We start from the raw sequence: 22950 nt of genomic DNA on the forward strand, positions 1-22950 counted from the left end.
AGACAAGGAGGGAGAAAAGAGGAGAGAGAGAGAGAGAGAGGGAGAAAAGAGGAGAGACAGAGAGGGAGAAAAGAGGAGAGACAAGGAGGGAGAAAAGAGGAGAGACAGAGAGGGAGAAAAGAGGAGAGATGAGAAGAGAGAAAAGCGGAGAGACAGAGGGAGAAAAGAGGAGACACAAGGAGGGAGAAAAGGAGAGACAGAGAGGGAGAAAAGAGGAGAGATGAGAAGAGAGAAAAGCGGAGAGACAGAGGGAGAAAAGAGGAGAGACAGAGAGAAAAGAGGAGAGACAGAGAGGGAGAAAAGAGGAGAGACAAGGAGGGAGAAAAGAGGAGAGACAAAGAGGGAGAAAAGAGGAGAGAGAGAGGGAGAAAAGAGGAGAGATGAGAAGAGAGAAAAGAGGAGAGACAGAGGGAGAAAAGAGGAGACACAAAGAGGGAGAAAAGAGGAGAGACAGAGGGAGAAAAGAGGAGAGACAAAGAGAGAGAAAAGAGGAGAGACAGAGGGAGAAAAGAGGAGAGATGAGAAGAGAGAAAAGCGGAGAGACAGAGGGAGAAAAGAGGAGAGATGAGAAGAGAGAAAAGCAGACAGACAGAGGGAGAAAAGAGGAGAGACAAGGAGGGAGAAAAGAGGAGAGACAAGGAGGGAGAAAAGAGGAGAGATGAGAAGAGAGAAAAGCGGAGAGATGAGAAGAGAGAAAAGCGGAGAGACAGAGGGAGAAAGGAGGAGAGACAGAGGGAGAAAGGAGGAGAGACAAGGAGGGAGAAAAGAGGAGAGACAAGGAGGGAGAAAAGAGGAGAGACAGAGAGGGAGAAAAGAGGAGAGACAAGGAGGGAGAAAAGAGGAGAGACAGAGAGGGAGAAAAGAGGAGAGATGAGAAGAGAGAAAAGCGGAGAGACAGAGGGAGAAAAGAGGAGAGACAAGGAGGGAGAAAAGCGGAGAGACAGAGGGAGAAAAGAGGAGAGACAAGGAGGGAGAAAAGAGGAGAGAGAGAGGGAGAAAAGAGGAGAGACAGAGAGGGAGAAAAGAGGAGAGATGAGAAGAGAGAAAAGCGGAGAGACAAAGAGGGAGAAAGAGGAGAGACAAAGAGGGAGAAAAGAGGAGAGAGAGGGAGAAAAGAGGAGAGATGAGAAGAGAGAAAGCGGAGAGACAGAGGGAGAAAAGAGGAGAGATGAGAAGAGAGAAAAGAGGAGAGACAGAGGGAGAAAAGAGGAGAGACAGAGGGAGAAAAGAGGAGACACAAGGAGTGAGAAAAGAGGAGAGACAGAGAGGGAGAAAAGAGGAGAGATGAGAAGAGAGAAAAGCGGAGAGACAAAGAGGGAGAAAAGAGGAGAGACAAAGAGGGAGAAAAGAGGAGAGAGAGGGAGAAAAGAGGAGAGATGAGAAGAGAGAAAAGCGGAGAGACAGAGGGAGAAAAGAGGAGAGATGAGAAGAGAGAAAAGCGGAGAGACAGAGGGAGAAAAGAGGAGAGACAAGGAGGGAGAAAAGAGGAGAGACAGAGAGGGAGAAAAGAGGAGAGATGAGAAGAGAGAAAAGCGGAGAGACAGAGGGAGAAAAGAGGAGAGATGAGAAGAGAGAAAAGCGGAGAGACAGAGGGAGAAAAGAGGAGAGATGAGAAGAGACAAAAGCGGAGAGACAGAGGGAGAAAAGAGGAGAGAGGGGGCTCAGCTGGTGATCATGTATTCTTTCAGTTTGTGTTTGGTTGTAAACTGAATAAAGTTTTGGTTTGGACAGGCTGCGAGGCGACTCACATGACGTGTAAGAATGGGCGCTTTAAAGCCCAAATCTGGAGATGTGACGGTGTGAATGACTGTGGAGACCACACCGACGAGGAGGACTGTGGTGGGTGTGGTTACATGAGAACGGACACGCCCACAAACACCTTCAATCAATCAATCAATCAATTTTTTTACATAGCGCCAAATCACAACAAACAGTTGCCCCAAGGCGCTTTATATTGTAAGGCAAGGCCATACAATAATTATGTAAAACCCCAACGGTCAAAACGACCCCCTGTGAGCAAGCACTTGGCTACAGTGGGAAGGAAAAACTCCCTTTTAACAGGAAGAAACCTCCAGCAGAACCAGGCTCAGGGAGGGGCAGTCTTCTGCTGGGACTCGTTGGGGCTGAGGGAGAGAACCAGGAAAAAGACATGCTGTGGAAGAGAGCAGAGATCGATCACTAATGATTAAATGCAGAGTGGTGCATGCAGAGCAAAAAGAGAAAGAAACAGTGCATCATGAACTCCGAGGAGTTACTGCAGTTTTTATCAGGTTATCAAGGGTCAAAGGTTACTGGACAAAATACCATCATATAAATCTGCAGAATACTTAATGATTTTCAGTCCACAGACATCAACAGACTCTGAGTTTGGACCTGATGATGTTCTGATTCTGGGTTTGGACCTTGCTGGAGATCCAACAAAGAGGGGCAAAGAGATCTTATGAAGTTCTAGCTCTGGATTTTGAACTGATGATGTTCTGACTCTGGGTATGGACCTTCTGGTGTTGTGACTCTGGGTTTGGATACAGTGGAGTTCTGACTCTCGGTTTAGACCTGATTATGTTCTGACTCTGGGTTTGGACCTGGTGGAGTTCTGACTCCGGATTTGGATCTGATTATGTTCTGACTCTGGGTTTGGACCTGGTGGAGTTCTGACTCCAGATTTGGATCTGATTATGTTCTGACCCTGGGTTTGGACCTGGTGGAGTTTTGATTCTGGATTTGGATCCAGTGGAGTTCTGACTCTGGGTTTGGATCTGATTATGTTCTGAACCTCGGTTTGGACCTGGTGGTGTTCTGACTCTGGGTTTGGACCTGATGATGTTCTGACTCTGGTTTTGGACCTGTTTGTGTTCTGACTCTGGTTTTGGACCTGATGACCTGATGATGTTGCAACTGTCCTAAATGTCAGTTCAAATGATAACTTTGAAGGCCAAAGTGCAGAAGGATTCCAAGTGAACGTGGGAACATGGGTCAGTCAGTCTTAAGGGATGGACGAATGCCATCTGGAAGGGCGGGGTGATGACCTATGTCATCCCCAGGCCGATCGAAAGGGAGTCGGTTCAGATCCACGAATCTGGAGTAGCGGAGAGGAGCAGTGCGAGGCATTCACTGCGGCGATGCAAGTAATCCCGGAGAAGCTGGTGGGAGCCCTATTCTCGTTTGAACTGTTCTAAATGTCCTTCCTGTCCAACAGGAGACAGCACATGAAGCTGGGAGGGCACGTCTCCAACACACGGTCCATCAGTACTGGATCCCCAAGGCTGCGTTCTTTCTCCTCTACTCTTCTCCCTTTACACGAACAGCTGCACCTCCAGTCACCAGTCTGTGAAGCTCTTGAAGTTCGCGGATGATATGACCCTAATTGGACTTGTCTCTGATGGGGACAAGTCTGCCTCTTCAGCTCAATGACCTGATGATGTTTAGACCTGGTGGAGTTCCAACTCTGGGTTTGGACCTGATGATGTTCTGACTCTGGGATTGGACCTGCTGGTTTTGTTTGCCTTTAGCTGAGTGTTCTGCTTGTTTGCCTGAAAATTGTTGTGTGTCAATTTCCCAGCATGGTTTTGGTCAGAGCTTCTGTTTTTTCATCAGATCTTTGTCTTCATGCTCCAAGTTAACCTTTGTCTGGTGCCTGCACAGGATGTTGTTCCAGAACTGTTCAGCACATCACTGATGTTTCTGTATTTAGGGCCCGCCCACCTGCTGCCGGGGGTTCTTGATCTGTTGATGTTTTTATGTTGCTTTTTGTACAGAATGAGGCAAACATTTGAAGTTTTTTAACTGAAGCTTTGATTGGACCTGAACTTGTCAATGAAACAATGACACAATATTAAACAGTGGTCTCCTGAGTTGGACCCGCCCTGCCACCTGCCTGTAGGTTTGGGTTCTGTGCCCTTTGTGACTGTGTTCTTGTTGTACAGCCGTGGCTCCACAGCGCTGCACCACGTCCATGTTCCGCTGCAGAAACGGAAACTGCGTCAGCAAACTGAACCCGGAATGCGATGGTGAGAATGACTGTGAGGACGGCACAGACGAGGATGGATGCCGTACGTGGGACAACTCCACACATGCATGTGCACGTGTGCATGTCGTTTGTGTGTTGATGCGTGTGTCTGTTTTCAGAGTGTGGTGTAAGGCCGTACCTCAGCTCCAAGATCGTTGGCGGTCAGATGGCTCGAGAAGGGGAGTCGCCTTGGCAAGTCAGCCTTCATCTCAGGGGCAGGAAGCACGTGTGCGGCGCGTCGGTGCTGAACCACCGCTGGCTCCTGACCGCAGCTCACTGTGTCCAGGATGACGGCAAAAACAAGTAAACTCTCTGAAGTGCTAGCATGCATCACGCTAACACGTGGTGCCATGTGACCTCTGACCTCATACTATATGACAATGCAGGTACTCCCAGGCTGACCAATGGGAGGCCTTGTTGGGCCTGCATCTGCAAAGTCTGGCTGAACAGTGGCGAGTGAGGAGGAATGTGAAACAGATCATCGCCCATCATGCCTACGACCCCGTGACCAACGACAATGACATCGCTCTAATTGAGCTGGACGCCAACGTCACACTGAACCAGAATGTCTGGCCCATCTGTCTGCCCGCAGCCACGTACGACGTCCCCACAGGCAGGGAGGCGTGGATCACCGGCTGGGGGACCACCAGAGAAGGCGGTGAGGTCATAAAGGAAGTTCTGCTGTGTTGCATGCGTTTCAAAGTGAGAGTCGTTCTCACTGTGTTTTCTACGGTAACACTACCTCTAACCATAGTGACATGAAATTTGGGGTTGCACAGGGGTCCGTCTTAGGCCTCCTGCTTTTCTCTCTTTATATAGCACCCCTTGGGCACATATTGCGGCGTTTTGGGATTACCTTTCATTGCTATGCTGATGATACTCAGTTATACATGCCGATAACTGCTGGTAATCTCATTCACATAAAATCCTTAGAAGATTGCCTTGCATCAGTGAGAAGTTGGATGTCTAGAAACTTCCTACTTTTAAACTCTGATAAGACTGAAATGATGGTTCTTGGTCCAGTGCGACATCGGCATCAATTTGACCAGTTAACGCTTAGCCTAGGCTCATATGTCATACATCACACTGACAAAGTGAGGAACCTTGGGGTAATTTTTGATCCTACATTGTCCTTTGACCTCTACATTAGAAATATTATGAGGACTGCTTTCTTCCACCTGTGAAATATAGTGAAGATTCGTCCCACCCTGTCTATGGCTGATGGTCCGACCCTGATCCATGCGTTTCTCTCTTCTATTTTCTGGTTTACCGCAGTCCAGCATTAGGGCTCTCCAACTGGATCAAAATGCTGCAGCCAGACTTTTGACATGAAGCAGAACGTTTGACCACATTGCACCCATTTTGGCATCCCTTCACTGGCTTCTCGTCCCAGTGAGATCAGATTTTAAGGTTACTACTAGTCTATAAAATTGTTCAGACTGGCACCTCCCTACCTAGCTGAGCTAATTAAACATTACGTACTGGCCCAGGCTTTGCTTTCTCAGGGTGCAGGACTGCTTTGTGTCCCTAGGGTGAATAAGAAGTTTGCAGGTCACAGAGCTTTCTCTTATCGTGCCCCTGTTCTGTGGAATGATCTCCCTGCGTCAATAAAACAGTCAGATTCTGTGGAGACTTTCAAGTCCAGCCTTAAGATGCAGTTATTTTCCCTTTCGTATGGCTAGCATACTGGCATAGTATAGTTCTACGCTTTTTTTACACTTTTAATTCATTTTATTAGGAAACGGAGCGTGCTGCGGCCTCAACTCAACTGCGGCCACTAAATTCTGGGTCTTTTAGTGAAGCTTAGGGCTAGTGGCCGGCGATCACCTTAGTACTTCCTGTTTTTCTTGTTGTTTAATGCTGGCAAATTATACTGTATTTCTTGTCTTTCTCTTGCTTGATTCTGTTTTTTCTCTCTGTTTAAGGTGCAGCTCCATCCAGAGATGGATGTGGTATTTGTGCTGGAGACCCTCCTGTCCTGTGCACCAACAGCATTTCCTATATATTATATATATATAAAATTGAATTGAAATTGAAATATGCACCAAAATGCAGGAAATGGCACCTAAAAATTCTAAATTTTGTGGGGGGTGGCCATGCACTGAGACTCCCCCTAGGGAAGCACAATTGAGCCCCCCCACAATACTGGATCTGCCCCTAATGTGGCACAAATTTTACACTGCTTTCCTCCCTGTCACAACTCCACATTACATGGAGAACAGGCATCTCAAACCAGCAACCTTTTGCTTTGGAAACGAGTGCACCAACCACTTGGCAGCCACGCTGCCTTTAATGTGACAATATAAAAAATGAGTATTTTACTTTGTCTGAACGGTGGCGTAAACGCGACGGGAGCTGTCAGCACATGATGAGTTTGTGGTGCATGGGAAACTGCAACACTGACAGAGCAGAGCACAACACTCCGCCATTGGCTGATCTTTGGTAACTTCACTGAACGGCTGTTCAGTGAAGTTGAGAGGCTGATTTGCTTTGTCTCACCACTAGGTGTCAGAATTCTCACATATTCCGCATCGGTTAATAATGATGTTACTGCAAATTCAAACAGGATCTTGTTTCCTTGTTTGTTGGTCTCAGGATTTGATGCCGTCGCCCTGCAGAAGGCAGAAGTTCGTATCATCAACAGCACGGTGTGCAGCAGTTTGATGAACGGCGAGATCACGGAGCGCATGCTGTGCGCCGGAGTCCTCAAAGGAGGTGTGGACGCCTGTCAGGTAAAATTCATCAGCTGAGTCCAGGTCCAGCTACTCAGGACTCATTTTGGGCAACAGCACAGGATGATGATGTAATGGGCCTTTCACATTGAACACTTCATAACGCCTACCAACGCTTTAATGCGTCAGACGCTTCACTTCGGAAGCGGTAAGGGGGCGGGATTGCTACGTCACACTCTGGCTGTTTCCACAACCTGAAAAAAGTTCAGCGATCGCCATCTTGAATTTGCGTCACCTGAACCACAAAAAAGCTTTAAAAAAACAGCAGTAGAACGATTCTCCCATCACCCTGCTGGGAGAAGCTTTTTTTCAGCTACTTTTCGGAGTGACACCGACCGAGGGCGGACTGACGACTTGGTGGGATATCGATCGAACCGCAACAGCGGGCCAACCCACATGGAGAAGCTGGGGTTCGGGCATCATTCCTGGGCAGACAGAGGCAGGCAGCCGGGGTGATGGAGCAAACCCACTCAGTCCGAAATCTCCCACTTTTTGGATATATGCGAAGTCCCAGTTTGACCAACAGAGTTTAGTTCTGCAGCTTTATCGAGGTGAGAATAATGTAAGAATAAAACATGACTTTTACTGCTCTGCTGTGAAGGTTTAATGATCGGCTAACATTAGCTTAGCCTTTTAGCACAGTTGATCTAAGTGAACGCTTTAATTTGTAAATGGTTCAGTCTTTTGTATTTTTACCAAATAAAGCTACAGCTTCTTTCGGAGCCCACAAAAGCTCAACTTTAAATAACTTATTTTTTCGGGTGTTTTTTTTTTCTTGTTTTTTTTCTTTTTTTATATATAAACTGTTTAGTGTTTCTTTATATTTAAAGAAATATTTTCATTTATCCCAATCAGGAACATTTGCGAAAGAAAACATCTCTGCTCTTCAGCAACACCACCAGAGTTCAAAGCTGCAGAAGAGACCTTCACCTGGTACTGAGAATCCAGCAGAACATCACCTGCTTCTAAATAAAAGGCTCTTTCAACAGCAACTATTTTATTATTATTTAAAAAGCTGTTTCATTTTATATTTTAACAATAAATGAACGGATCATTAAAAATGTCCACGAATCAAAGTCAAAAGACATTTGCACAGGTAGAAGCTCTCCACTTATTGGGCCTCATGTATCAACGTTGCGCACTTGTGGCGTAAATTTACGGTGTAAATTTGAAGTACACCAAAGTTGCCGTGACGTATCAAGCAGTGCGCACCTGCCCATTTCCAGCGTACGCCCGACGTGACCTTGATAAATGCAGCAGGTGAAAACAATTGTAATTATAATAAACACACCCAGAAATATTCAGACTCCGCTTCAGACACACCCTCATTTTATGACATGGAAGCCAGGAAGACGGCAAAGAAAAAGAACTCCACCAATCACAACGCGTGCCAATAGAGCGTCAAAAGCGGCCGTCGTATCAATTGTTTTGTAGTATAATCAAAAAAGTGTTACAGTGGTCCCTCGTTTATCGTGGGAGTTACGTTCTAAAAATAGCCCGCAATAAGCCAAGTCCGCAAAGTAGTCAGATTTATTTTTTACAATTATAGACGTTTTACAGCTGCAAAACCCCTGTAAAACCACTTTATACACTTTTCTCAATCAGGCACGAGAAATAAAAATAGAACGTTTTCCTATAAATAATTATGATGGCTTTTAGAACTAACAAATTTAATTTTAACGATCAACGTACGAGGTTGGACACATAAGAAATTATTAATAGTGACTGACCAGTATTTCACAGTTCCTCTGATCGCGCCTCTTCGTCCTGACGCCGCGCCTTTTTCCACTGAGTCAAACCTTGCTGCAGGTGTCTTTTTCCGAGTGAAGAACACAGTTATGGGTAGTTGTTGGTGCTCTTTTTTTCTTCTGGGCGAGAAGATTCTTATAAACAGACACGCAGACTACAATGCACTGTAAAAAAAAAAAAAAAAAAGCATGCAAAATTGGACTAAAAAAATCTGCAAAACTGCAAGGCCGCGAAAGGTGAACCGCGTTATAGCGAAGGACCACTGTATTCTCTTTTCACATGTCAATAATTCTTGACATGTGGATATTTGCTAGCTCAATTAATAAGACACGCCTAATTTTTCAGATTTCTTTATTTTTAAAATGTATTTCTTTATTTATTTTATTGTAACAAACGAATGGAGAAGACAAAACCTGATTGCAGCACGGGCGAAGGGAATGATAACACTACAGTTGTAATTATCAATTCCATTGTCTAAAACAATCACCACATAAAGTTAAGCTCAGCGCTGCTCTGGCTCTAGGCTTGAAGTCTGGAGAAAAAGGCGAACAGCGCTTTCTTTGCGGTCAGCGCTGTGGCCACGGATCATGCTCGATAGACCAACAATTTGTATTAATTATTATGTAGTATAATCAGGAAAGTGTTATTTATGTAACATATGCATTGATTTGTATAATGGCACTGTTTATCATGTTGATCATTTTCATTTTTATGTGGATTCCAGCGCTGGTTCATTTTGGTGTATAATTTACACCACCTCTCGACCTGGTGTATATTTTCAGTGCACCGTACACCAACGACCACATTGATAAATGCCAAGTAACGCAGCCATTTTGGCGTACACCCCATATACGCTCAAATATCGCTGTACACACGTTGATACATGAGGCCCATTGTGCTGAAATTCATATTTTAGAAATGACTCTGTCCTGATAACATTAAAGGCAATTACATATTTTGACGAAATTACAAGTTGAAATGACCATTAAAAAAATTCATCATGAGGTTTATGTCACAGAAATCCTACTTTACAATCACACTGCAGTCATTGTTAAATTATTTCCTGTTGCATTTATAATAAACATTTGTATTTATTTACAGTGTCTGTTTTTCTGGTTGAAATGAGATATAAATAATCTACCAGACTTAAAAAAATGTACAAGTTTCCATGTTATTTTATTTGTCTAAAAATAAATATCAGAAGTTCCTTATGTTAAACAAGAAATTATCTAATATGAAATAACGGGTGGTTTTAATTTACAGATGAAAGGTTTCTAAAGAACCATTTATTGATTTATTTAGCTATTTTAATTACAAGTGTTCTAAACTTTTTTTTAACAGTAATCAGAAATTTTGAGATAACAAACAACAACAACAAAAAAACATTTCCAAGGATTTTTCTTCAGAAAACTGCTTGAGTAGTCCTGTGACACGTTTGTTTTGTACAGATCAGTGGTTTCTGCACCGATCCGTTTTGTACAGATCAGTGGTTTCTGCCACTAGTCTTCCGTGTTTTGGCCCGACGCGTCATTCCTATTGGACAGTGCGAAGCTACGTCACGGCTCAGCGCGTCAAAAGTTGGATTGGATTGAACTTTGACCGCGTCAGCCTGTCAACAAGCGGCATTGCGCGCTCCCGTCAGAAGCGTCGCTTTAGCTCGGCTTTTGACGCGACGCTTCTGACGCCTCTAAAAAGCAATGCGTCTCATTGAAAATAATGCTTTTTAGACCGATTTTTGACGCTTCTGACACTTCCGACGCGTTCAATGTGAAAGGCCCTTAACTGTTGAAAGGGTGTGTCCCACCACGTTGATGTAATGACTTAACTTCCTGCTTTGGCCTGTAGAGGGCAGATGTAACTCACGTGTTGGATTTTTACAGAACCAGGTCGGTTTTCTGATACTGTTCTGTCTGATTCTGGCAGGGCGACTCTGGTGGCCCACTGACCGTCATAGGACCAGGTGGACAGGCTTTCCAGGTGGGCGTGGTGAGCTGGGGTGAGGGCTGCGCACGCCGCAACAAGCCTGGGGTCTACACCCGAGTTTCTAAATACCGGAGCTGGATAAAGGAAAAGAGCGGCGTGTAGTTCCTGCGATGGAACAACAACTGAAGGGATTCTGTGTACACAGTGTTTTTCTCTTTGTCCTGCTGGGGGCGCCATTGGGTTGGACAAAGCCTTTGTGGGTTCTTCTTCAGTGCCACATCTCTGTGGCCTGGTGGTGGCCATGTTTGGATCTCTAATGGTGCGGATGGAACCTTTGGATCCATCCTGGACCACATGAAGCATCTTCACTTGGTGAATCACTGCAAACTGGATTAAAGTGGGTTCAGGAACACAAACTGGATTAAAGTGGGTTCAGGAACTGAAGAAATGGTGTGAGAACCAATGCATAAAAAACAAGTTCCTGCAGGAAACCATGAGGGCTGGCTGATGAACCATTGCTGTTCCAGCATTCTGACTGGTTGTTCTTCACCAGCGTTTATGTCATCTGAAAATATCACTTTCATCAGAAAGTATCAAGATCAAATTTTACTTTGATAAATGTCGGATTTATGTCACTGGAAATTAAATTTTTTGAACAAAATAGAAAAATAGATTTTAATGTTGGATTGAAATTTAAAGACTGTGACTGTTCTTATGAACCTGTTAAAATGAAAAAAAAAACAAAAAACAATCAAAGAGGATAATTGATTAATTGGTTCCAGTCAGCATGTCATGACGTTGTGTCAGCTGGCTGAGGCTGCTCATGACTTCTGAACCAGTTTTGTGTTGAACATGTCGGCATCACGCCCAGTGAACGGCAGCCATCAAGTTCTGGTCTCGTGGAACTGGTTGAACAGGATCAACTTGCCGGGTTCATTCAGGAACTAACGTGGTTCCTCACGTTGTTGAAGCTTGGCAAAGGTTTTTAGCACCTCAGTGGTTTATGCACGAGAGGACTAATCAGAATCAGACTGTTTTATGATGTCATCTGATTTCCACTGAAAGGAAACAGACCACCGGAGGGTGCTGCTCTGTCACTTTTGTCTCTTTAAAAGGTTTTGTGATACTTTCAGTTACTAAGAGCAGTCTGTCCTCAGGTGGGCCCTGAAAGTTTTAAACAGGCCTCTGATAAAAAGCCCGGGTTAGATCCTGCAATTGCCCATCTCCAGTCTGCCTTTTCAAGATAGTTTACAGTCAATTAATGGCCTTTTTGGAAGAACACAGCATTTTTTATGTTTTCCAATCCAGCTTTTAAACCCTTCACAGCAGTTTTTAACCCTATTCAGGACTTTTGGGGTCCATTGGTATTCCGTGTCCTCCTCTGCTCCTTTCTCATTTGGGGTCCCACAAGGCTCTGTTCTAGGCCCTTTCCTCTTCTCTCTTTATATCCCCCCCCCTTGGTTCTGTAATTAGGAAGCATGGTATTCCTTTCCGCTGTTATGCAGATGACTGTCAAATGTATGTGCCTCTTAAAATGTTTAATGCACAGCTTGTCACTTCATTAGTCAGGTGTCTTTGACAACATAAAAGGCTGAATGGCTTTGAATTTTTTAATTTTAATGACAAGAAAACAGAAAACTGAGGTTTTTTGGTGGCACACACACACACACACACACACACACCCCGGTCGATGGAACAGGGTTCCCCGGCCCAGTATGTGAAATCAATGTCAGGGTTTGGATTTTTGCTTTACATTTGGTCTGTTTTGCTTTAAGTTATTTTGTTTGGTTAGTTTTCTCTGTCTGTTAGTTACATATTTTGCTGGTCTTTTTCCTGCTTGGGTTGTCTCTGTCCCTATCTCTCTTGTCTTCCTCTTGGTGCTTGGTGGTGGGTGTTTCTCTCTGTTTGGCCACACCCTCGTTCTGCTGCTTTCCATGCACACCTGTTTCTAATCTACAGCTCATCACCTGGGTGTATTTAGGGCTCACTAGTTGCACTAGTCCCTCGCCAGATCGATGCACCCTGTGCATTCTTTCCAGCGCTGTTCATGTGTTTTCCTAGTCCTGCTTGCCTCATTCTTTTTTTTGATCACCTGCTTGTTTTCCTGACTCCGCCTCTGCCTGATGTTTTTTGTACTGGTGCTTGTAATGGACTGCCTTCACGTGTACCGACCTCTGCTTCAAACTTCACTAAACCTTTTTGAACTACAGAGCTGTTTATCTGAGTCTTGCATTTGTGTCCAACCACTCCTGACCATCGAGTCTGATAGTCAACCATCACAGATTTAGGGTTTAAAGTGGACACAGATCTGAAATTAGACAGTCATATCAGGGCCATTGTCAAATAAAGACAGTTGTTTGGAGGCAGCACTGTGAGACAGTGATCCAAGCCTTTGTTCCTACTCGGCTAGATCACTGTTACTCACTGTATGTAGGGGTTAGTGTGTCCTCCATTGCTCATTTTCAGATGGGACAGAACACTGCTGCCCGCCTTTAATCACCACATGTAAATAGGAGCACATTTCCTCCGTTTCAGCCCAACTCCATTGGCTGCCCAAACAGTTTCTGATTCATTTTAAAATCTTTTGTTTGTTTTTAAATCCCTGAATGCTCTTGCCTCGCCCTCCCTCTCTGAGCTCCTGCACCCTTATAAACTCACCCGCGCTCTCAGCTGATCAGCGGCTCCTCAGTGTGCTGAAAACCAAGCAGAAGCTCAGAGGGGATCAAACACTCACTGCTGCGGCTCTGACCTGCCTCAGCAGATCAGACAGACCTCATCTCTGCTTTTAAATCGCTAAAGAAAACCATCTCTTCTCCTTGACATCATTCCTTTATTTGATTTTATTGTTTTTACCGTACGGTTGTTATGTGTTATTCATTTTATGGCTTTTAATTATTTTAGTTGTATTTTGTTTACAATTTTATGTGACTTGTGTATTTTATGATGATTTTATTTTCTGTGCAGCACTTTGGTCCACTGTGGTTGTTTTAAAATGCTTAATAAATAAAGCTGGTTTGTACTTTAATTTTGAAGTTATGAGTACCCAAAATCCACTCTGATCTCACCAAAATTCAAAATTTATTCAATTAATGAAGATATGACATCTCCCAAATAGCTATTTCAGTAGGTTTCTTTTAGTAGTTTTTATGAACTATGAGTTAATAAATAAATTATACTTTTATTATAATCACAGCCAAAAAATGTAAAAAAAAAAAAATTTACTTGAGCAATTATTGTGAAAATAGTAAGAAACATGATTGTGGTCTTTCTGAATGATATATTTAATCTAGTTACAGTTGATAACTGCAGCTCTCCTTATTTTAGGAAACTTACAGACTTTATATAATATGTTGTAGAATTGGCTGGGTGCTAGCTGAAAACGTAACGTGATAACCGCATCATCTTAGTGCCTCCACTGTGGGAAGCAGGATTTATAATGTGCTTAAAAATATTTATAACTACTAACTGTAACTACATGTACACTGAACAAAAATATAAACACAACACTTTTGTTTTTGCTCCCATGTTTCATGAGCTGATCTCAGAGATCTAAAATATTTTCTATATACACAAAAGACCTATTTCTCTCAAATATGTAAACAAATCTGTGTAAATCTGTTAGTGAGCACTTCTTTGCACAGATAATCCATCCCACCTCACAGGTATTGCATATCAAGATGCTGATTAGACAGCATCATTATTGCACAGGTGTGCCTTAGGCTGGCCATAATAAAAGGCCACTCTGAAATGTTCAATTTTATGCATCCCAGTCTCACGGTTTTTATTTGTGTTCCTGTCAAGAAATGAGTAATTTTCGTGACTGGGCTTTTTTATTTTTTTAGCTGACTATTTTCAGTGGTGGGCACAGCTAACCAAAAAGTTAGCTTCGATAACAGTTAAGTACACTACCAGCTACTGACACAACAACGAGCCAGCGCTTCTATATCAGTTTTCTCTCAGCTAAAGAAACCTGGTGACCAAGGAGAAATAAAGACAATTTATCTTTACACCATACATACTCGCTGGCATATCACGTAAGTCATCAACAGGCATACAGTTTTAACTTATGGTTAAAAATTTAGCCAAACTAATTCCAGCCAAATTATTTAAATTAACATCACATCTGGCGTTTTATAAAGTAAAAATATCAGATATATGTTTTAGTTTTAAAGTAATGCGCTAATTATGAAGGTTTTAATGTTTGGGACACACATGCTGCAGTGCATTATGGGTAACGTTTCACGACAGGAGAAATGCATTGAGACACTGATCAGGGTGCACTTTAACCGCTGCACACGGACAACAGCATTAAACTCTGTATATTGTCCCTAAAACTCTGGTGAATATATTCTCTGGGTTTATAGACATTATTGTGTTTCAAAATTATCTGAAATGCTAATCAGATGATGAAAACATTAGCTTTGATAATTAGCGGTTAGCTGAACCACCATTGACTATTACCAGTGGTGGGCACACTTCCAATAATCGATAACAGATAAATATCAAAGATAATGTTTTCATTATTGGATTATCTTTTTAGATAAATTTAAAAACCATCACCGGACTAATTAACTTCCGATTAATTACCTTCCGATAACTTTTAGATCGATAACGTACTAAATGAAGTTGAACAATGAAAAACATTTTCAAAACTGTTAAAAGTTTCTTAAGGGACACGTTATTCTATCCTCTTCAAACAGAAACCACTTTGTCGTCTATAAGAACTGGTGACCAAAGAGAACTAGTGACTAAGAAAAAAGTCATTGTCTTTAACACCATACTAATATAATTGCAATGTCACCAAGTCATCCAGAGGCATACATGTTTAACTTATGGTTCAAATTTTAACCCCACATTTTAGACAAGTTATTTAAAATGATTGTCATGTCTGAAGTTTATAAAGTGAAAATATCAGATATATGTTTTCGTGTTAAAGTAATGTGCTAATTTTTAAGGTTTTGTGAGCACATGCTGTGCCAGGCAGCAATGCATTATGGGTATCATAAGGTAATCTCAGACGTTCACGACAGGACAAATGCATTTCAGACACTCTGTTCAGGGTCCACAGATAACAGCATTAAACTCTAGTGCCTAAAACTCTCGTGAATATATTCTCTGGGTTTATAGACGTTAGTGTATTTGCGTTTGTTAAATTCCACGCATCTTAAATGTAGCAGACACGGATTATCTGGAATTTTGTTTGACATTTTTTTCAAGGCCGCTACTGCCATCTACTGGCCAGGAGTGTTCATGGCAGTATTAAACGTCTGGGTACATGGCTGCTCTCAAAGTGTTGGTATTGTCCATTGTCCAGGCGCTTTTTGTGTGCATATATGTTAACTTTGTATTCTAAAGCTACGGTTAGAAGTAATTCCGACTCCTTATCGGTCCACACGAACGAGGTTGGCGCCATGTTTTTAGTTTTTGTGGAAGTGACGACAAGAGAATAAGGCTCCTGATTGGATAGAATTTTAATCAGTACCACCACCCAAAGGTTTGGCAGACTAATTACAACACATTTATACGGTTCGATGTGGATGGATGTTTTTTAAACGACGTAGTGTGGATGAAGTTTTTTCCCCAAACTGATAGAGTAAGATATTTGGTTTTACAAATACCCGACAACGTGTGTACATGGCCTTATGTCTGTGAAAGGCACTATATAAATAGATTTATTTACTTACTAATATTGAGTGCACGTTTTACAACTTCATAAAAGTTTTAAAACATGCAATTGCGATGACACTTCCAGGGCTCTGTAAAAATGCCTGTTTTTACAAATAAAAATGGAATATTTTACAAAAGCACATTTATCTTTAAACCAACACACGACACGCGTCACATTAACGTGTTGGTTTACATAATGGATTACTGAACCAATCACTGTTTAGCGCTTTTACCCAGAATGCTTTGCGGTCTGTGTTTGTTATGAAACCTCAGAATGTGCCTTATTCAACATTAAAAGATATATGTTATATTTTAACTTTGTACAAATGACAGAATTGACATTAATGGTGTTATTTTAATCAGTATTTTCAAAAAACCATAAGTTAGTATGACTATTTTTCAAGACCTCCGCCTGACCGGAGTATTGAAATTGATAGAGAGCTGGCCTTATTGTTGGTGTGAGCATTGTTGTAAACAAGCGTTTTCAGCAGCGGCAGAATGTTGAAAGACGAATGGGTATGATTAGTTGATTTTGTGGGTGTTTTCAGGATTTGTCTATGCTGTTTCCTGCAGAGAACAACATAATCAAACATTCTTGGTTATTCTTTAGGTCTTTTACCCCTTTTGATGCTTTCAAAAGCGATCATGTTAAAAATCAAATTCAGCTCTTTAGTAACTGCAAATGTCCCATAGACAACACAGGAATTTATCGGTTATCGATTATCTTTAACTTCCGATACATTTTTGGGTGGTTTATCAGTTTATCTTTATCAAAGATAGCTTTTCAGTTATCTTATTATCTGTTATCAAAGTTAATTTTTTGGTTATATAACCCTAACCATAACCCCCCCCCCCCCCCCATCACTTTTAATTTCATGCACCCTACAGAAATGTCCATGTTCATTTCTCTACTATAAGCCATTTCCAAAGGCACTTCAGAGTACAGTACATCCAACCGACCTCACAACTGCAGACCAGGTGTGCAGCCCAGCACCTCCACATCCAGCATGTTCACCCCCAAGATGGTCTGAGACCAGCCACCCGGACAGCTGCTGCAACAGTCGGTTTGCAGAACCAAAGAATTTCTGCACAAATGGTCAGAAACCATCTTGGGGAAGCTCATCTGCTGCTTGTCGTCCTCATCGGGGTCTCGACCTGACTGACCGTGTGTGTGTGGGTGTGTGTGTGGTGTACGTTTCTTTGTTTGACAAATTAAAACCACCTGCTTACAGCAGCTGTGTGTGTGTGCACACGTGCGTTGCTTACTACTTTTTGGTCTCACTCCATTCCAGCAGGGATCGCTAAGTCATCTTTATAAAAGCATTGGTGTGGTGAGTGATTTTAAGTTCAATGTAAATACATAATATAATTGTAAATACGTAAAAAATACATGCATGACACAAAAAGTGAAAACACTTGTCTCCATTGTGGTCCATTTAACAATCAAATGTCAAAACAGAAGTAATCATAATAATAAAAGTGTATATGATAACAAAAATACATTAGGACAGTAAATTAAATTTTAAAAATACATAATTAACAGGAAATAAAAGGTTTGAGTTCTTCTAAAAATTGTTGAGGTCTAAGGTTCTAAATAACATTGTGGACTCACACACCATTCCAACTCGTTATAGAAGCTTTGCTTAATTTACCACAAAAATGTCAGCTTTCATAAACATGACCCAATCTAGAGGCCATGGATCCCCACGGACAACATGCTAGTGTGTATATATATATATATATAGCTACAATGTATATAAAGTCACAAAAATAGTAAAAATGCAGTTGTTAAGATATTGTGTTATGTGTGAAGGTGATGACGGTTCATCTGGCAGCTAGAGAGCAAAAACAAAAGTGAATTTGTGCACACACACACACAGAGTGTCTGCAGGGAGCGCTAACCTTGGCTGAGGGGAAGATGAAGTGTGGTAATGAATGAGTGGGTGGGTGCACAAGAGGAAGTGGTGGAGAAGGTAGAAGTCAAAACAAAACGACACAAATCAACAGCGAAAAAGACGAGAGAGAAGACGAGGAGCCGGGAAGAAGGTGGCAGCAGGAGAGTCCAGGTAAGAAAACTGTGCGGCACTGAACCGATCGCTCGGCCCACATCATCATCTCAGCAGCATACACATGTGCTCACTGTTGTTATGGTAACCATAAATAAGAATTTATTTGGTGGTCCTCTGGCAGTATTTTTTCCATCAGAATTATTGTTGCACAGTGTTAAATAATATAGTTAATTAAATAATTAAAACAGCAAACGCTGCAGAGATAATTTAACTCTGCTGTTACTGTTCAGTCAACTCTGAGCAGAAATGAACTTGATTAATCACTATGACTGAGTTGATTTAACTATGTAAAACATTCTATTATTTCTCACCTAAAGTGTAAAAAGAAATCAGAATCAGGTCTCTGGCATTATTTATATAGCTAGCTGTGGATGAAAAGAAGCTGTTTTTGTGTCTTGAGGTTTTGGTCCTGATGGACCTCAGCCCTCTGCCATAGAGGAGGGTCACAAAAAGTGTGTGTCCTGGGTGAGAGGGATCGGCCACTATCTTCACAAACCTCAGGGCCCTGGAGATGTACAGGTCCGGTACAGGTGGTTGATCTCCCATCTGTAGGCCGACTCATCCCCATCAGAGATGAGTCCAATGAGGGTTGCATTGTACGTGAACTTCAGTAGCTTTACAGACGTGACTAGAGGTGCAGCTGTTGGTGTACAGGGAGAAGAGTAGAGTGGAAAGAACGCAGCCTTAGGGGATCTGGTACTGATGGACCGTGGGTTGGAGCCATGTCCTCCCAGCTTCACATGCTGCCTCCTGTTGGACAGCGTGTCAGTGATCCACCTGCAGGTGGAGTCGGACAGGCCAACCTGAGAGAGCTTGTCCTGCAGCAGGGACGGGATGAATTTCCCTTTGGGATTAATAAAGCTATCTATCTATCTATCTATCTATCTATCTATCTATCTATCTATCTATCTATCTATCTGTCTGTCTGTCTGTCTGTCTGTCTGTCTGTCTGTCTGTCTGTCTGTCTGTCTGTCTGTCTGTCTATCTATCTATCTATCTATCTATCTATCTATCTATCTATCTATCTATCTATCTATCTATCTATCTATCTATCTATCTATCTATCTATCTATCTATCTATCTATCTATCTATCTATCTATCTATCTATCTATCTATCTATCTATCTATCTATCTATCTATCTATCTATCTATCTATCTATCTATCTAAAGCAGAGGTGAAGTCCACAAACAATCCTGGTGTAAGTTCCTGGGGAGTCCAGATGCTGGAGGATGAGGTAGAGAGCCGCGTTGACAGCGTCATCTACCGACCTGTTGGCTCTGTAGGCGAACTACAGGGGATCCAAGCGTGGGTCACAGATGGCCTTGAGGTGTGTGAGGACAAGGCGCTCAAAGGTCTTCATCACCACAGAGGTCTTGGCGACAGGTCTGTAGTCATTACGTCCTGAAGTTCTTTGTTATTTGGGGATGGGGATGATGGTGGAGGTCTTGAAGCATGCTGGCGCCTGGCATGTCTCCAGTGAGGTGTTGAATATGTCTGTGAACACCGGGGACAGTTGGTCTGTACAGTTCTTCAACATGGATGGGGAAACAGAGTCAGGTCCAGCTGCTTTCTGTGGGGCCTGTTTCTTGACTGAGTGTCTTTTTTCGACACAACGAGTCGAAAAAAAAAAAAAATCAGTCATCAGTCACGTGACTCATGGTGCCATCTTGGGGCAAAAATAGTGTTGGCTGTTAATGTGTCTGCATATAAATCCAGCTATTTTATTTATTTATTCGCTGAAAATGCTGGGTTGCTGTGCATTTGGGTGCACAATTAGTCACAGCAAGGGTTTCAAGATGTACAGATTCACTTCAGACCCGAACAGAAGAAACATTTGGGAAAATAAAGTTAGCCGTGTGGGATGGATGCCGAAATCATCATCAAAGCTTTGAGAGGTAAATTTATTATTCAGTCCCATGTACAGTAAAACTCACTTAAACCATCATCGTATAAACCAGATATTTACAGTCACCAGACAAAAAAAGTCCTAAAGTTTTGTATTGTTTTCCAGGCAATAAACACCGTATATAATGGATTTTGTATAATGGATTTTTTGCTCACATCAGATAAAATGTCCTGTCTGATCGCAATGTATTTCCATTAAAAAAAACCAGAGCAGTCTGGACGTGCACAGTAACAGAGGTACAAATTAAAGTTCAGCTCTGACACTCACCGATTTGTGGAAAGTGGGACCAGAGTCATTTCTGTGATTAAAAGTCCGACCGTTTAGTTTTATCAAACAGTGTTCAGACTCGGTCCCGCAGCCTGATGTGCACCTGTTAAACCAAAAACACAAAAGGCTGTGATTTGACACTTAACTGCTTTTAATTCTTCGTCTGCCATCATATTATAATAGGATCACAAAAGTCTGCACATTTGGCACGAAGTCGGTAAAAGAAGAAAATGTTCAGGTATTTGGAGGTGATGACTGTAGAAAGAAAAGCTTGTTGAGGGTCAGATTAGTCCAGAATAAAGCATAATCCAGAGACAGAGAACTTTAAAACTGTCACACATGTCATTGCATGACACGGAGTTAAAGAGCAGCAGCTGCATAAATCAAGCTTTAAATTAATTAAATAAATCATCATAAATTGTAAATTTATGTAAATTTGATAGCTTAACTATTTTTATATTTATTTTGATAGCACCTGTACCCAGATATGTTGCTGTATGTGCTTAAATGATTTAAAAAAATATTCAAAACATAAAAGGTTCATTCAGTAGTTCAGCGCAGTTGGAACCAAAATGGCGCCATGTTCTGAGTTGACGCCACTCTCCAATCAAGGCACTCTAAAATGCTCCCCCCCCCCCCCCCCAAAAAAAAAAACAGATTTGCATGATTCATAGCATAAAAGTAATGGGACTGGACTTGTCATGTGCTGAACACAGACGGACGGACAGACACAAAGCCTTCACAATACCCGATGACCATATTTCGATGGTCATTTTTTCTTCGTAAAGATAACAAAGCGCAAATGTTATTGCAGGTGGCCATGTTGTTTTCCCAGTTCGTCAAGGCAACACCATCTTTTCTGTAAACAACAAAACCGGAGAAACCACCAAAATCAACTTTACTCAGGTTTAGTTTGAGTGAACAATACGTTTTGTGTGTTGGGTTTTCCAAGTTTACTGGAACACAGCATAACCCCAAACTAACATAGGCTAGGTTAGCTAAGCATACTAGTACAAAACAATGTTAGAATCACTAGGCTAGCAAAGCTAACTGCAAGCAAGCAGCATTAGCACTGCAAGGCTAAATAAAACAACAAGAAGCAAACAATATTAGCATTGCTAGGCTAACTAAACTAACTGCAAACAGTGTTAGCACTGCAAGGCTAAACGAAGCAACAAGAAGCAAACATCTGCAAAGAAACTGTGTTAGCACTACCAGGATAAATAACAATATTAGCATTGCTAGGCTAACTAAACTAACTGCAAACAGTGTTAGCACTGCAAGGCTAAACGAGGCAACAAGAAGCAAACATCTGCAAAGAAACTGTGTTAGCACTACCAGGATAAATAACAATATTAGCATTGCTAGGCTAACTAAACTAACTGCAAACAGTGTTAGCACTGCAAGGCTAAACGAGGCAACAAGAAGCAAACATCTGCAAAGAAACTGTGTTAGCACTACCAGGATAAATAAAACATCCATCCATCCATCCATCCATCCATCCATTTTCTTCCGCTTTATCCGGAGTCAGGTCGCGGGGGCAGCAGCTCAAGCAAAGCCGCCCAGACCTCCCGATCCACACACACCTCCCCCAGCTCCTCCGGGGCAACCCAAAGGCATTTCCAAGCCAGCCGAGAGATGTAGTCCCTCCAGCGTGTCCTGGGTCTTCCCTGGGGCCTCCTCCCAATGGGACGTGCCCGGAACACCTCTCTAGCGAGGCGTCCAGGGGGCATCTGGAAAAGATGCCTGAGCCACCTCAACTGACTCCTTTTGACGTGGAGGAGCAGCGGCTCGACTCCGAGCTCCTCCCGAGTGACCGAGCTCCTCACCCTATCTCTAAGGGAGTGCCCAGCCACCCCTGCAGGGGAAACTCATCTCGGCCGCTTGTACTCGCAATCTCGTTCTTTCGGTCATGAGCCAAATCTCATGACCATAGGTGAGGATCGGAACGTAGATCGATCGGTAAATCGAGAGCTTTGCCCCCTACTCAGCTCTCTCTTCACCACGACGGTCCAATACAGCGACCACATCACTGCAGATGCTGCAGCGATCCATCTATCGATCTCACGCTCCATCCGTCCCTCAAATAAATAATAATAAAATATAATAAATAATAAAATAAATAAATAAAACAAATAAAAGCAAACAATGTGAGTATAGCTAGACTAACTAATCTAACTGCAAACAGTGTTAGCACTGCCAGGCTAACTAAGGACACTAGAAGTAAACAATGTCAGCATAGCTAGGCTAACTAAGCTAACTGCAAACAAACAGCGTTAGGACTGCCAGGCTAACAAAGGCAACCTTTGCAGAAGCAAAGGGCATTCACGGCTTAAATTTCATGATGTTTAGCTTCTAAACTGTTAATGGGTCCTGAAAATGTCCATGAAGTATTTTTGTCATATAACCTGGGCAATGTGTGTGTGTGTGTGTTTAGGAGAGCGTTTAATGGGTTTGTTTTGGACTGAAGCGAGTTCCGGTGATTCATACATGATGAAAAGTCGCCTGAAGCTCCAAAAGACGTGTCTGTTCCTGTTTTGCTCTTCACTTTTTCTTTCTCTTCACTTGTTGTTTCTTCTTGTCTCTACTTCAGTTTGTCTACAGTCCCAACCAAATAGTTAGTGAGTGA

At 42.4% G+C, this 22950-nt stretch overlaps 2 protein-coding genes across 2 annotated transcripts in view; both read left to right on the forward strand.

The window, feature by feature from the left end:
• The window catches only part of LOC117511939 (suppressor of tumorigenicity 14 protein-like), a 49628-nt gene extending 38808 nt beyond the window's left edge, over positions 1 to 10820 (forward strand). The window contains exons 13-17 of the mRNA XM_034171877.1: positions 3924 to 4049; positions 4126 to 4309; positions 4393 to 4664; positions 6602 to 6738; positions 10411 to 10820. Coding sequence (XP_034027768.1) covers positions 3924 to 4049; positions 4126 to 4309; positions 4393 to 4664; positions 6602 to 6738; positions 10411 to 10572 — 881 coding nt within the window. The 3' untranslated portion in view covers positions 10573 to 10820. The remainder of the gene's footprint in view (positions 1 to 3923; positions 4050 to 4125; positions 4310 to 4392; positions 4665 to 6601; positions 6739 to 10410) is intronic.
• A 7158-nt stretch (positions 10821 to 17978) lies between these two features.
• The window catches only part of LOC117511941 (tyrosine-protein phosphatase non-receptor type 7-like), a 174683-nt gene continuing 169711 nt past the window's right edge, over positions 17979 to 22950 (forward strand). The window contains exon 1 of the mRNA XM_034171878.1: positions 17979 to 18143. Coding sequence (XP_034027769.1) covers positions 18009 to 18143 — 135 coding nt within the window. The 5' untranslated portion in view covers positions 17979 to 18008. The remainder of the gene's footprint in view (positions 18144 to 22950) is intronic.

Source organism: Thalassophryne amazonica, chromosome 6 (genome assembly GCF_902500255.1).
Source record: "Thalassophryne amazonica chromosome 6, fThaAma1.1, whole genome shotgun sequence".
Lineage (NCBI taxonomy): Eukaryota > Metazoa > Chordata > Actinopteri > Batrachoidiformes > Batrachoididae > Thalassophryne > Thalassophryne amazonica.